Source organism: Hippichthys cyanospilos, chromosome 11, assembly GCF_059441005.1.
Source record: "Hippichthys cyanospilos isolate Australia breed blue-spotted pipefish chromosome 11, RoL_Hcya_1.0, whole genome shotgun sequence".
NCBI lineage: Eukaryota > Metazoa > Chordata > Actinopteri > Syngnathiformes > Syngnathidae > Hippichthys > Hippichthys cyanospilos.
This window is the reverse complement of record NC_142379.1, coordinates 16,168,221-16,183,165: the sequence shown is the minus strand read 5'-3', so window position 1 is coordinate 16,183,165 and position 14,945 is coordinate 16,168,221. Positions and strand designations below refer to the sequence as shown.

Below are 14,945 nucleotides of genomic sequence, written 5' to 3'. Positions count from 1 at the left end.
GCTGGTCTGCATATTGGGCATCATGCCACTTCTCTGCATGCTCTCAATGGGTCTCATTTACTAACTGAGCATCTGCACTAAATTGTGCACAAAGTGTGTGTATGCAATAATAAGTCATTATTTGAGGGGAATGAAATTTCTAATCAACAGTTTGAATAAATATGGAAATAGCTTTCTTTTTTGTCTCTGCCTCACTACCTTGCACAGCAGCCACCGCTGTAAGGCTTCTTGCTGTGTGTTGTCATGGCGATGGTCTAGATGTAAAACAAGTGTTTATACACAATACAGTATTGTCGCTGATGGACAATTTAGAGTCAACATTTGAATTAATGTATATGGACTCGTAATGTTGGAGGAAAATGGTTGCACAAACTCCCACACAAGCAAGGAAAGAATTTTCAAACCTTATACAAGAAGGTCTACACAAATATTATTCAGAACCTCTTGATTGTTAGGAAGATGTGCTACCCATGACTTCACCATGTAGTCTCTAAGTTGGGTTTTTTCCCCCCCCCAAGACACACAGCACAGTAAGCACTGTGTTTTGCTTTTTCTGTTTGTATTTGTGATGCAGTGCAGAAGGGTCCCTGTGATGACAAAGAAAAATTCAAAATAATAATAATAACAAAAAAAAAAGCTTACCCAAACCCAAGAACAGTTTTAGCTGTTCGGTACATTGCTTAACACAACCCATATTATACGGTAATTCCCCAAGTATAGAACGCACGTGTAAAGGATGCACACTTAATTTTAGGGTCAAATTCTGGTATTTTCTAATTTATAGGACGCACCAAAGGTTTGGTGATTTGTCACCAAACCTTTGGTGCGTCCTATAAAACAAATAGCAAAACATAATAAATCTCAGCTTTGTAAATTCTTCATATTTCTGGTCAGTGAATACTGTATTGAAGCAGTTGTTTTTCCTTTTCCTCGCGACATGGCTCGAGTTCATTTTGCCGTAAACACCCAAAGTTGTGCACCATCCGCGTTCTACCAAATTTATGACGGTGTGTATATGCCAAAAGACCACAATTAATAAACGAGTCAAATGAAATACCTCTATGTGTTCTCTAACTGATGCGCACAGTTCCATACCTTGCCACTCATAATGCAATCAGCTGGAGACTTCATAACTTTTACATGATCCTCCGTTTTAGTAACAATCTTGTGTGTGAAGGATGGACTCAGACGGTTGTTCAGTCTGCTCACTTCTTTTATTAAAAATATTACTGTAAGAACCTCAACTAACACAAGCTGCTGTTCGCTGCAACAGGCACTGGCTTTAAACAACCAACAGACCTCAGGGCCTCCAGCTCGTCCCATTACTGTAATTATTGTAAGCAAGAATACGGCTCATGTAAAAATGCACATCTGAACATCAAAACAGTTTTACAATTGTTTTGTAAATATTTTTTGATAGGTAATTTGTCTGTCTGGCTGTATGACAGTTAACACGTTCAGTGCCATGGATGATCATTTTTGTCATTTAAAATACTTAGGTTGTGCGCCTTTTTTTTTAAATGAATGGCTAGATATCACTCAAACATCTATTCCCAAAAAGCTCATTTTCTCCTATGGACCCAAATAGCTTAGTGTCACTCAGATGACCTATTTTCAAACAGTGATTATTAAAGAACAGAATAAGGTAGAATCTTACTTTCTTCTCCTAGGTAAATCTTATGGTCCCACTAATGTCTACAAAGTCATACAATACAATATTCTGTTGACCTTGAAAGATGCTCAAAATCGGCTGGCACTCTAGGGTCCAATAACTATAAGAGTTAAGATAGAGTAGATTTATTATTTTATGAAAGAATGGACATCCGTACATTTGTAGTTCTGTTTAGATGCAAAACATCCTGTAATCTGTGTTTGAGTATTATTATGGCCAGGACAAATGTTTTGATTCTACTATATAATGTCAGGCTTGTAGTGAGCTGTAGAAGTGCAGTGACTCACAACAACAGCACAATGTGAGGACACTTTATTCTCGGAGAAAAAAAAACGTTTCATGTCAGGTTGTAGTATCAGAGAACAACCTAAAACAAGTTAGACTCTAAAACTGTCAAATATGCTTGAAGCAAACACCCCCCACACTCAGACCAGTGCAAATCAATTTCCTGCTCTACAAAGCCACTTAGAAATATGCCGTCATTTTCATACAGCTATGACCGTGTAGTCCCAACATTTCACACTTTACAAATCCAAGGGGATATATGAAATATATAATACAGTATATAAATGCAAATCCATTTTTGGAGTGTCACAAACATCGCATCAAATTACATTCTACGTTTCTGTCATCAGAAAAATAAATCACAAAGCTTAAAAGGGAAATTTTCCGTTACAATGTTCTATGCGGCCCCACTAGGCTATCCATGACACGCTGATTAATACTGCATTTGTGGAATATGAATTCAACAGCAAAATCCACTTGTTTTTATCCAGGCCAGGAAGCGGCTATTATATAATTAGCCTGAAAATGACATCGCAGCCAATCAAGTCTCACCAAGAGTTAGATAACGTGACGTTCGTAAGCTGAACTGGGATTGGTTGTTTGCTGCGCGCTTAGCAACTGTGATGTCATTTTCATTCGACAAGCAAGAGGCAAAATGGCCGACCCATGGATGGATAAAAGCAATTAGATTTTGCTGCTTAATACTTATTCTAGGAACACAATACTCATTTAAATAATGTACAGTAGCATCGCGCAGTGGTTCTTAATTGGGTGTGTGTGTACTGCTGGGGGTTCATGAAGCCATTCCAGATTTTAACATTCAAAAGTCACATCCATGAAAAAATCCCTTAAAAATAATATTTAAATGATGTTATGCTTTCAGATAAATATTACTTCATTCAAATATATTCAATTTTTTTTTATCCGAAAACCCGAGTCTTTCCCATATCACAAAGGTTCCACCAAAACTGTCACTTAGCCCTGTCAACCATTTGAAAACATGAATTAAAATTGAGTTATTGAGTTGTTTTTATTAACAGGTCTTTACTGAGATCCCAAAGGAGGACATTCTACGTTTTATGTCCACAAATCTTTATTAGGTATTTAGTTACTTTTTCTTTTTTTTTCCTCTTTATTTTAAAATAGTTCAAGAGAGATTGCAAGACAAATCGAGTTTCTAAGTTTAAATAAAAATCAGGCATGTTGGCACATGCCCTTCCAACAAAATGCTTGCAATGGTGAGGGGGTTACTTTAATAAAAAACACTTGAGAACCACTGGCATGCAGCATATTGCTGTAAAGACAATTTTGGGGTTGACTTCCTCTTTAAAAAAACATTTCTACAAAGGATTCCTCAGAAATCAAACTATCAAATGGCCAATGGTGAATAAATGCAAGAGTTCCTTAACAAACCATATATTCAAATAGTGTTTGAACATGTACAACACGTTAATCATTTCTAAAAATACATACAACATAATTGTTCACAGCAGAAGTTTTGTAACTCTTGCTAAAATAACTTAAGTTACAGAAAAAAAAAAAAACAGCACTTTAAATAGGGCGTGGGATTGTGAAAAATTGGCACCATGTGGGTAACTTCATTTTAAGAACACGAAGATAAAAAGACCATTAGAGTCTGAGGATACACACTTGACGCTTGATGTGCTTTCTGAACATCAAATAGCAGGGAGCAGTTATTACCATTTATTTCCGTAACAGTCATTTTGGTTCAGTGCTGACTATACTGCATGCAATGACTTTTTGCACAATTAGCGTTTGAAATGACTCCATTTCCTCAGGTAAGCAACCATTATCCCACTTAATCAAAATTAATCCCAAACTAACTGCTTGGTACATTTCAAAGATTGAAACATAACACAGCCACTTTATTTAAATGGAGATGTGCTTTTCACACCTCCATGTTAGTGTTCCAGGAAAAAGAAATACACAAGACATTTGCTGACAGGCGTGTAGAAATGAACGCCTTGAGTACCTGTGATGAACTTGATACGCTCCAGCGAGCAGGAACGTGTAAACATCAATTTCTAAAGGCAACATTCATAAATTCTTATTGGTAGCTCCACCGTCAAAGAAACAATCTCATAATTGAAAGTTGAAGAATGACTGGAGGTTATGTTTGCACTCAAAGCAACAACTATTTAGCATCTGCTCTGTGACATGGATATTCCTTTCCCATTAGCTCTAATTTTATGTCTTCCTTTGCTTATTATACCTTCAACGGGGACATGAGATATTGGAATACAATGCTACCTCAGGTTACAAATGACCAGGTTTACAAACAGAGCACGAAACCTTGGTCGATGCATGATTTACAATTTGTGAACCGTCGGGGTATAGAAGCATATTTGAGCTTTTCTCACACCGGGTTAGGCTAGGTCAATGCTTCTCAAATAGTGGGACGCGAGGTGATGCTAGGGGGGCGCAGATGACCCCAGGGAAAAGGCTTTGTTTTTGTCATGTGAAGTGTAATTGCAATAAAATAAGATTTTTTTTTTTTTTTTTAAGTTTCAGGCACTTTGATCAACTTGGTTATTTTTTTTCTTGTTTTAGGCTAAGCTATAACCCATATAAATGCTGCGAAAGTGGAAGTTGATTTCTATTGTTTTTTTTCTTTTCTTAATGCTAAAAAGGAAACAGGTTTAGGTATACTAATACAATTTATATAGATAAAAATCCTATTTATAGTCAGCGCATATATAGTATATAGTCAGTGGAGGTGGGGGGAGTTTTCTGTCTCCTGGGGGGGGGCTTGCTAAAATATAATTGAATTGAGAAGCACTTGGCTAAGCTGACCAGATTTTCTAAATTAAAAACTGGCACTACAGTTTCACCGAAGATGAAATATGCTATAAATTCTTACCAGGAATAATAGAAGAAATAAGAAATGTAATTGTTTACATATCTGGTGACTGGCAATTGTGTTACTGCATTTCTTTAACTAATGTTAAACACTTTTATATCTTGGATGAGAGTTTATCAGCGCTAACCTTTGTTGCTCGGTGTCGGTGTTTAGCCAATGTAACGTTTCTAAGCTCTGTCCCTGCAACTTCAGTTGACATGCGACTTTTATGTTTTTGATTTGCCACATAAATTATACAATGTTGCCTCATTCCCAATGCAATGAGCTCATGCACTAGCCACTGCTGTTTGGTACAGTACAATGAATGAGTATTTCTATATTTGAAATGTCTTGATACTGTACTTGATGTGAGCGATCATTGAACACACCTCCAGTCAACCGTGTGAGTTCAGTACTCTCTTTTTTCATATCCACTCATTTCCATTTTTTTTAATGCAAACACTTATTTTCCCCAAAAAGCTTATTCATCAAACTGAAAATCAATTGGCACATCATACCTTGAGGTACCATGATCCTTAGATTCAAAAGCAGGGAGTAGTCCTAGTTCCAGTATGTCGCAAACATCTAAATTTCTTTTTCATTGGTTTATCGTATGAATCCTTATGGCAACTGTATGAGCGGCCCACACATGGCCCGAATAATTGATTGATTGATCGACTGATTGAACGAACGTGATCTACATAAAAGCGAGACAAACCAATAAGGCAAGCCAAATCCATCAGAAAAAGGCTCAAAACCGGGACTGTCTTGGTTAACGGGAGCCTGGTCACCCTGCACACGAAAAAATGGCATCAATTTATTGTATGCAGAGAATGCATCTAGATCCAGATTTATTTCAGTAAGTACATGGATATACTACTTCTAAAATGTATCTGAATTCAGATGTTTTTATTCCATTCAACCACTTATGAAAAATGAAATTAAGTAATTTCAATGCAACACTTTTTTTCAGTGACACCTTACATCAATACTCCCATGTAGTACACATCATATGCATTGTCGTTAGGAAACCAAACGTACTATTGCGGAAAAAAGACAGAAATACCTTAACACAAGAATGTTTGCTATCGTTTATGGTCTTCGCAGTATGAGTTAACAAGCTGTACAATCTGTTCCAAATTCATATGGCACATCGCTCAACACCTAAATATATTTAATATACAAATCACAAAAGGAATTGGGATGTGTAATTCATGAATAAACGCAGACTTCCATAATTTATAAATCATTTTCAATCTAGTTGAATACACTGCAAAGACATTTTTTCAAACATTTTTTTTCTACTTTTTTCAAATATTCTCTTTTTGAAATAGACGCCTGTAACACTTTCTACCTCACTTTAAGATGTAACTTTTGTTTATTGGTCTCTGTGTATACCTATGTTACATATCCTTTGGGTGTTAAGAATAGTAATATAAATAAATGTCTACATACATTTTCATTTGTGTGTAAGGGCTAGCAGTAAGTGTGGTAGATATAAGCAGTAATGAACATGTTCAAGTTTAAACTGTAAAAGTGACTATGTTTTTATAATAAAGTGTGTTTTCAGTTCTACTGTATATTCTATAGTATTTTAATCACACACCCACAAAATCATGGATATAACTTCATTTTCAAGTTGGAATGGATTTTCCTTTCATTTCAATGGGAAACTACAGTACTTCCCTATGCAAAACTGGGTCATGGAAGGAATTAAAGCAAAAGTCAGATTCACTCATAAGATCTACCTGCTCTGTTAAAACAATAACCCGCAGCACCTCTCACAAACCCGTAAGGTATAATTAATAACATCAACATACTGTTTATAACCTACAGATAAAATGTAAAAAAAACACAAGCTTCAGTCAGTTCAAAAGCAAATTAATCGTCGGCGGCATTATACACGATACAAAAATGCTCTGCAGGGCACATTTGACATGAAAAAGGCTTCACCACCTCTGCCCTAGATTGCATTTAGCCATTGTCTTGCAAAAGCAAAAATTTATGTGGCCCTTACTTAAATTTTCAGGACAACACTAAAGTCTTTTTTTCTTCAGTCTTTTCACTGTATTTCCTACCAAGTGTGTTTCTGCCTCTGTCTGAACTCAAAGATTCTTAGGTCAGTTATATTGAAACACTTCTTGATTATAAACATCGTGGGTGTCATGAAAATACTGTAAATTCATAGAGATCTATTGCGGCATTCTAGAAAAATGTAAAATTGTAAAAGTACATTGGAAATAAAACCAACATCAGGTTAACTTGGATTTACAGTATCTCAAATGAACTGAGATGCAGCCCTTTGGCATCACACAATGGAGAATAAAATATAAATTATGAACTCTGTTGTACTGCATATTTCCATTTAATTAATTTGCCGAGTAGATGTATGAATGTCAAAACCAAATGTATTTTTAAAGGTCTGTGCTGCTTTAGAAGATGCTATTTGTTGTCAGAACTGTAGAATAAAGCAGACACTAAAACAGAGCACTTGGGGTTGGATTTACAGAATAACTTGCAACATAATATTTTAATCCAATCATGGTAAAAAGAAAACGAAAAAGTACAATGAAGGCAGAAAAGCAAATGTGGCGAGGTTGTCTTCCTGCAGATTAAGCATATACACTCCACAAGTGGATAAAAGCTTTGTTTTCGCATATTAACCATTAAAATGGACTTGAGGCCATTGAAAATTTGATATGCCTGAGGGTTTTGTCATTTTGCAGAGTTCACACTTGAAATTCCAATTAATTCTGTTTATTTGCTCTCGTGTGTCCTCACCGACCTCATTGGTCGCTGTCGCACCAGGAGCCAGTCATGTGTCTTGTAGGAGTACCCATGAGCTGATAGCCTGATAGTCTCACCAATCTTGTCCAAACAGTTAACTCCACCTCAATTAGCAGTGTCCACCTCACACGCGAGAGAGAACACACAGCGGGAGCAATACGGTGTGGACAAAACAGAGCTGCATTAAATAATAATAAATTGGAATTTCAAGTTTAAACTCCGCTTCCGTGTTATATCATGTTTGGTCAACTGCGGCCTCTGAGGGCGGTTACCCAGCGGGCAACTCTGGCTCTTCGTGTTCCGCGACTATGGCCAAGGGACGGAAATCAGAAGGGAAAACAGTACAATTACTGTTTAAGGTGTCACTTTTGCACGGGGTCCCCTTTAACTGTGAAAAACACTGTATTGCAAGATGACAGCCACTTAATAGTTAAATCAGTGCAGGTGCATCAGATGCAGGTCTGCCTGGGTTGGATAGGTCATTTTAAATTATTTCATATTGCTGCTCTTTGCTTATTTAGTCCTTTGTAATGATTGAACTTGACTCCTCTTTCCTTAATTTAAATACAGCATCTCTCTTTCTCTCTGTCTCTGGCTCTCTCTATGTATATATGTTCTGTTCGTATTCTGTACGGCAGTGAAGGTGTTGAAGGTGCCAACATATTTCAGCATGTACTGCTCGAAAGAAAATACTACACATGAACTATAGGTTATTGATAGAAGTAACTGGGTTCTTAAGTATTTAAATAAACTGCACATAACCAATTTGATTCTCATTTAGCGCATGACTAATTATAAAAGTGGAACATCCAAAGCATTATGCTTTCTGCGCTTTTTACACAGTGTTGTAGATAAAACAGACTTCCGCTCTTGTTCATCATAAATGATTGGGCTAAAAGCAAACAGTTTGATATTACATAACCTCGAGATTGTTTTCCTCTGATCAGCAGATGAGCGCTTTTGGATTAAAAGTGCGCACAAGGATTATCAATCCAATTCTTTGGAGTGCAGTTACAAAGATAAGTCATGCTACAGTTTTTTTTGTTTTTTTTTTAGTAACACATCCCCAGGGCCTTATATGTTGAAAAAGACGTTGTTAAGTGAAGTTTGGGAGGGAGAAATTTGATTTCCATCCCTCCATTACTTGTCATTGTCTTTCTGATCAGGCACATGATTTTTAATACTGTATACTGATGTAGGCTGATGTCACATCACAGAGTCCCTGTAGGAAATGAAATGCGGGCATTGATCCTGTCTTCGTCTGCTGAGGCAGCACACAGCTCCACCCGAGGGGCTGATAACAACTGTGCATATAGCTAAAATGAGCGCACCGTTCTCTCGCTTAGCACGTAAAAAAACATGGTCTGTAGGATGTAAACCATCTCCTCCAAATCACACCACTTAAACAGCACTGGCTAAATGTTGGTTCTTGATCTGTTTTGGCATGAAGATGACATCACTGTATTAATGGTGATCCTGATGATGGTGCTGATGATAATGATGCACAGACTGAACGTAATGGACCGGGTTTTCTTTGCGTTATTTTCAAATTACTGTAGTTCAGAATATTCCAATTCCCAATTTCTTTAAACAATGTGATCTAAGAAGAGGCAATAAAATGTTACAAAATATCTTCTCTTTCTCGCCCACACCGCTATTACAGAAGCTAAGATTAGAAATGTACAACTCATTCTTTCACCATCAGATTTTCCATAAACACAAGGACATTTACCCATAGAAAATGCAGAAGTATTTCAAAAAAGTGATTAGAAAACCCACTTTAAGATGTACTATTGCTTTTACAGTGAAAAGAACAGAATGGTTAAGCTTAAAATATCAAAATACAATAGAAAGACTTAAACATTTACATTATTTTGTTTTGTTTTTACCAAACCACATATTTACTAATAAAGTATATAATGTTGCCCCACCCAAAATATTTTGGCACAATACTTATATTAAACAAATGAAGTCTGAACTGGAATGTCCACTGACACATCTTGAGTGGTACCACAGTTTCCGGAGTCATACTGCTAAATAAGTGTATTTCTTGGTTGATGTGCACGTCACTGTAGATTTTACACCTGATATTTTCTTTCAAAGTCTTTTTTTTTTTTTTTTTTAGGTAAAATCGGTAAAATATAAACTATACTTGCTGGGAGGAATAGCTAACAAATTCTGTGTTTCCTTTAAAACAACACACAATTAATTAAGTTGAATGCACAAACAAATGGAAAAATTTATAACAAAAAAAACCTCAGATGAATTAAGCTCAGCTAAATATCATTAATTCATCACATTATTGCTTAAAAGTTTTGTATGTCTTCATGTAAAGTTGGCAGGCAACAAGAATCTACTTTATATACTTGTCAATTTAATAGTGATATCAAGCACTTCTTTTGACACGCTGCTGCTTTTGCATTGAACAAAATGTCCAAGTGACAAGGCTAACATTTTGTTTTCCAAATATAATTGGCCTGAGGTGCTTTCAGCTAGCTTTCATATGGCAGAGTGGAGGATTTATCAAAGTTCTTCTGCCACTGACATTAAGGAATAATTTCAAGATTGCACCTGCGCCACAGACTGACAGAACCGTAGACTGATGTTAACTTTTCGCCATAAAAGATGGAAGCAAATCTCTTGAATCCAGTCAAATACTGTAAAGGAGAGCAACACTGGTGCCCTGATGTCACAAGGTATGGAAATTGTCACGACTGACGTCAAATGTCACATTGCTATTGACTTGTGAGGTCAGACTTTAGCCAATTAGCAAGAAGATTTAATGTCAATCAAAAGTTCTTGTAGCTCCACCTTCCCCGCCTTCTGGTACTAATGTACTGGTACCCAACCTCAAGAGTCAAGTGAAAGAGAATAACAGTTTTGACGGGTTATGTAATAAAAAGTTGCTCATGTGCAAAGCAACATACTGTAGCTGCGTCTTTACACAATGAACTTCTGCAACCCATAACTTGTGTGATATTTACAGTTTGATTTCTCGTGTGCGTCCCCACACACAGACTGTGCGTCTTTGACTGCTGTACAGCAGGACATCTGTACAGTTTATGTGCCCTTTGGGAGCTTTTAGTTGGTCCACAAGCATTTCCCTTTGCCTGTTTTTCCTTAAGACAAGTAAAATGCACTCATGGAGGTATACAAACAGTAGACACACACGCGCCACGAGTGCACAATTGCTAGCTCTAATTAGCTGACAGCCATGTTAGCGTAAGGCCACAATCTAAACCTAAAACATATTTTTTACACCACAGACTTCTGTTGTGGCCATTTCCCTTTCTAATGCAAGTAACATCACTATGAAAATATGATCTCACTGCACACATGTAAACAGAGTTTTCACATCCTGGTGGGATAAACGGTTTTCAGCCCATCCATCCGCTTCTCTCAACTTGCTCCTCTTGCTGTGTGTCATGTCTGCCTCACAGGGAAGAGGAACTCTGGCTGTAGTTTCTTAGATTTAGTCTGCTGTACCTCGGCGAAGGAGGTGATGGGGGAGGATGGGAGGGCACCGGGGGGAGACACAGATCTAGATCAGACACAACCGAGCTACTGCTTGATGCCAGAGAGTCCCGGAAGGGCGACGGGGGAGTCAAAGCAATAAGCTCCTCCTCCAAGTCCACCCTCTTTGGTGGGGAGTCCATGAGGCGAGTACCTAAGCCACCTCGCCTAGGGGAAAGGGAAGGGGAGGACTGGGGATGAGGGAGCGGAAGGGGGTAAGGCGAATGTGGAAGAGGGATGGGGTGAACAGGACAGCCGACCCGGCGGCCCAGGCTGGACTCAGCGAGAGGGTGCGGCTGGATGTCAGCGTAGGTGGTGAGGATGGGAGGCGTCTGGATCTCACGAGGAAGAAGATAAGGGTCGGTGGGGTGCGGCGCCGGCGGTGAGTGTTTGTGTCCGTGGGGGTGTGTAGGAGAGGACAACAGCATCATGGTGTTGAGCTCGCTAATGTTGGCGGTAAATCGGTTCACCACACAGCTGATCTGATCCATCAAGTTGCTCTGGCATGCCACTGGGCGACCCTCCAAGATGATCAGGCGACCCTCACTTCCGACCACACCAGAGCCGCTGCTGACACGGCCGTAACTGCTGCCGCTGCTCTGACTGCAAGTACTGCTGGGGTACTTGGCGCTGCCGGCCGTCTGAGGCTCCTGCTCCAAACCGGCGCCAAACCTCTGGCTCACCGTGCTGATCGGGGAGGGCGTTTGGGGCTGATACGTAAGGGAGTACCTCTCCTCTGCTTCAGATAGGTCGTAAAGGTTTTTGTCCACGCCGGTGTCACTCTGAGAGGGCAGGTCAGAAATTGAGGGGAGGGAAGGCAAGGGCATATGAGGAGGCAAGTCGGCTCCTCCACAGTAGCGTTCCTCAGACGTCTTGGAGAAGGGTTTGATGACAGCAGTCTGATTGTTCTCTTTCTTCTTGATGTGGAAAGACAGACGTTGCCACAAGTGGTTTCCGTGTGAACTGTTGCGCTCAGTCTGAGCCCAAGACACCGACTTGCCGTTTGAGCTAAAAAAAAAAACAAGATGAATTTAAGACTATAAATGGAAAAAAAAAAAGCTAAGCAGATGTGCAGCACTATAATGACAGCACTATAATGTAGGTTGAGACAATGAAAGCAACACAGAATTTATTATGCAAATCTAATGTGAGATTTATCAAAACGTCAATGGTCCACAAATCAGTATTTTAAGTAGCCTCAAATTGGAATGCGCCAGGGCGATCAATAAGATGACAGTAGCCAGAAAAAGTAACAGAACGCTTCCGAACGACCTGGATTTCTACATACATTGGTCATTTCATCTGGTCTTTTGTTAGATAACAAAATACACAAACGCAGTCTGCTTGGCCCTAGTACGCTTTCAAATTGCATCGCTTTGATCTTTACATCAAAGGCCTTTCACATCAAAGGGAAAGCATTGAAAGAGGACAACGGGAGCTGAATTTTCACCCAGATGGTGATAACGTCAAATTTCAACATGGCACTACAACTTTGTTAAAAAAAAAACTCCATCCCATGCCATCCCTTGGCTAAAATACTGAAAAAAATAATGTGGAACAAAATGACCCAAAAATGGTGAAAATACCGCACAGGAGTTAAACTAATGTCATGCAGACAACTGGGAAACATGTTTTCATGTTTTATGAATGTGCACATTCACAATGCAGAGTTGAAAAGATATGTGCATATTTGCCAACTCTCCTGATTTACATGAGAGACTTACGATTTTCAACACTATCCCCTACCTATCCCTCGATCACTCATTTTGCCAGACAATCACAAAAATAGTGATACATTAAAACATATCACCATATTTTTATTTTATTACCACTGTCAATGGCTAATCCAACGAACATTAACACCTGAAAAAGTAGTGAGGAAAAATAGGGGGTTTTGTTGTTTTTTTTTTACCCGCTACTTTTTAGATTGAACAATGGCAGTTTAATCTCTGAAAATCCTAAACTAGTGATGCAAGTTCTCATTTGATGTACAAGCACTTGTGTTAATAGTATTCATGTGAGAGTAACAGGAATCAACACGTGGAGGTAGAACTGAACAATGGTGTGTTTTTCTATTTTTCCTTAGCAAAACATGTTGCCCAAAGGTTTGTGGTCTCCATTCTCAGATGCTTGATTGAGATCAAATGACCCTTTAATGTCAATTACCTTTAGTTGCAGGGAAGCTTCATCAATGCAAAGAAGTGTGCAAAAGTCTTGGGCTTTTGCGGAAATATCTGCACAAAATACCTATAGATTCATCCATTGCCAGCGACATAACATGAGTAGCCCTCACCTTATCAAGTAGAGCTGTATAAACATCCGTGGCCAAAGTGTCTACTCGTCTCGCAGCTGAGGTATCTGACAGAGGTCAGCATCCTGTCCTTGATTATTTGGCCCGCGGGCCACCATTTGAACTGCGCTGCCCTAGTATTCATTACTCACGTTGAATGACAAGTTTACTTTCTTTTTTACAAAATTGTCCTCTTTACATAATCAGTCACATTCTGTCCCCTGCACTGACCTTTTCTTTGTCTGACCCTTTTTGTCAGATTAATTAGTGTGACAAATGGATAATGGAATTTAAGGTTAAAAGCCTCGCCTTACCCCGAAAATATGAAGTTTCAACACATTGACATAACACATTGACATTGCCTTAACCAAGCATGTTAAAACAAAAATGTGAGTAGGACTGAGCGGAAATGGAAGCAAGTATGTTGCAATTGGTAAATGACAGCTTGCAATGACTTACATGCCAGATAAGTGAAAACATCTTGAATATTGATTGTAGTTGGTGAAGCACATAAAGCATTTAGAAACATCAAATCTCTGCTTCTTTGAAAATACCCAGTGCCTCTCATCTCTTATTTTTCTAACTGCGCAGATCGACAAGACACACCACGACACTGATTTCAAACAACCGCAGTATTTTTTGTTTGTTTGTTTTAAAAGGACTCAAACAGATGAAGATGTGCTGTGGGGACTACCAAGAAACAGAAGAATGCACTCCTGACATTTCTTATGAGTGCATTATTGAAATGTTGCTTGGCAAGCCGGGTGAACTGATCAAACCGTCTGACAAAAAGACCGCTCCCTTTTTCTTCCCTTTTCAGCGGCTGTCTGTCATTGACTTGGTTTATTTGAGCCTTTGCATATTGCCTTAGATGACAAGATGATGGCTCGAAGATTGCTGAAAATGTCACACACGTCATTTATTTACTCTTTTCTGCATCTCTCTTCATTCCATTCATCTCTTTATGAATACACTCTGATTTTGCTCTCCAATTTCCCCCCTTTTTGTCCCTTCTACTTAATTCATTCCGATATCTGTCTTTGCTGTGTCCCCATTAGCCAATTGTCTGCAGTTCATGTTAGGGTCAGAAGAACAATCGAGTAGGGAGTTTCAGTAAATCAATCTTTTAGTGGGCTCAAACACACACATGCACGCACGCGCGCACACACACACACACACACACACACACACATTTACCTTAGAGTCTCAGCAGTGGAGCCTCTGCGTTTCCACAGGTTCACCAGACTGGAGGAGCGGCTAGCAGCTGAAGATGATTTGCCATCGCCGACATGCATGCGCACCACTGTACTGGTGGTAAAGGCACTGCGCACGTTTCGCTCTGGCTTTGCCAGAATGATGTACACCTTTGATGACAGAAAGCACAACATGTTAAACTTTAAATGAGCTTCTGGATGGGTTGCAGATTTCAATAAATCATATGATGCAAAATCAAAGCAAATTATTTTTTTGTGCTAGTTGAGGGACCAGCAGTAAATTCATTTGAAAAGTTTTTTTTTTGTTGTTTTTGTTGGGATAAG

At 38.8% G+C, this 14,945-nt stretch overlaps 1 protein-coding gene across 1 annotated transcript in view; it reads right to left on the bottom strand.

Annotated features, from left to right (window-relative positions):
- Positions 1-1,969: 1,969 nt before the first annotated feature.
- The window catches only part of grm5b (glutamate receptor, metabotropic 5b), a 62,344-nt gene continuing 49,368 nt past the window's right edge, over positions 1,970-14,945 (bottom strand). The window contains exons 17-18 of the mRNA XM_088428373.1: positions 14,605-14,771; positions 1,970-12,125 (exon numbers count right to left, since the gene is read on the bottom strand). Coding sequence (XP_088284499.1) covers positions 11,039-12,125; positions 14,605-14,771 — 1,254 coding nt within the window. The 3' untranslated portion in view covers positions 1,970-11,038. The remainder of the gene's footprint in view (positions 12,126-14,604; positions 14,772-14,945) is intronic.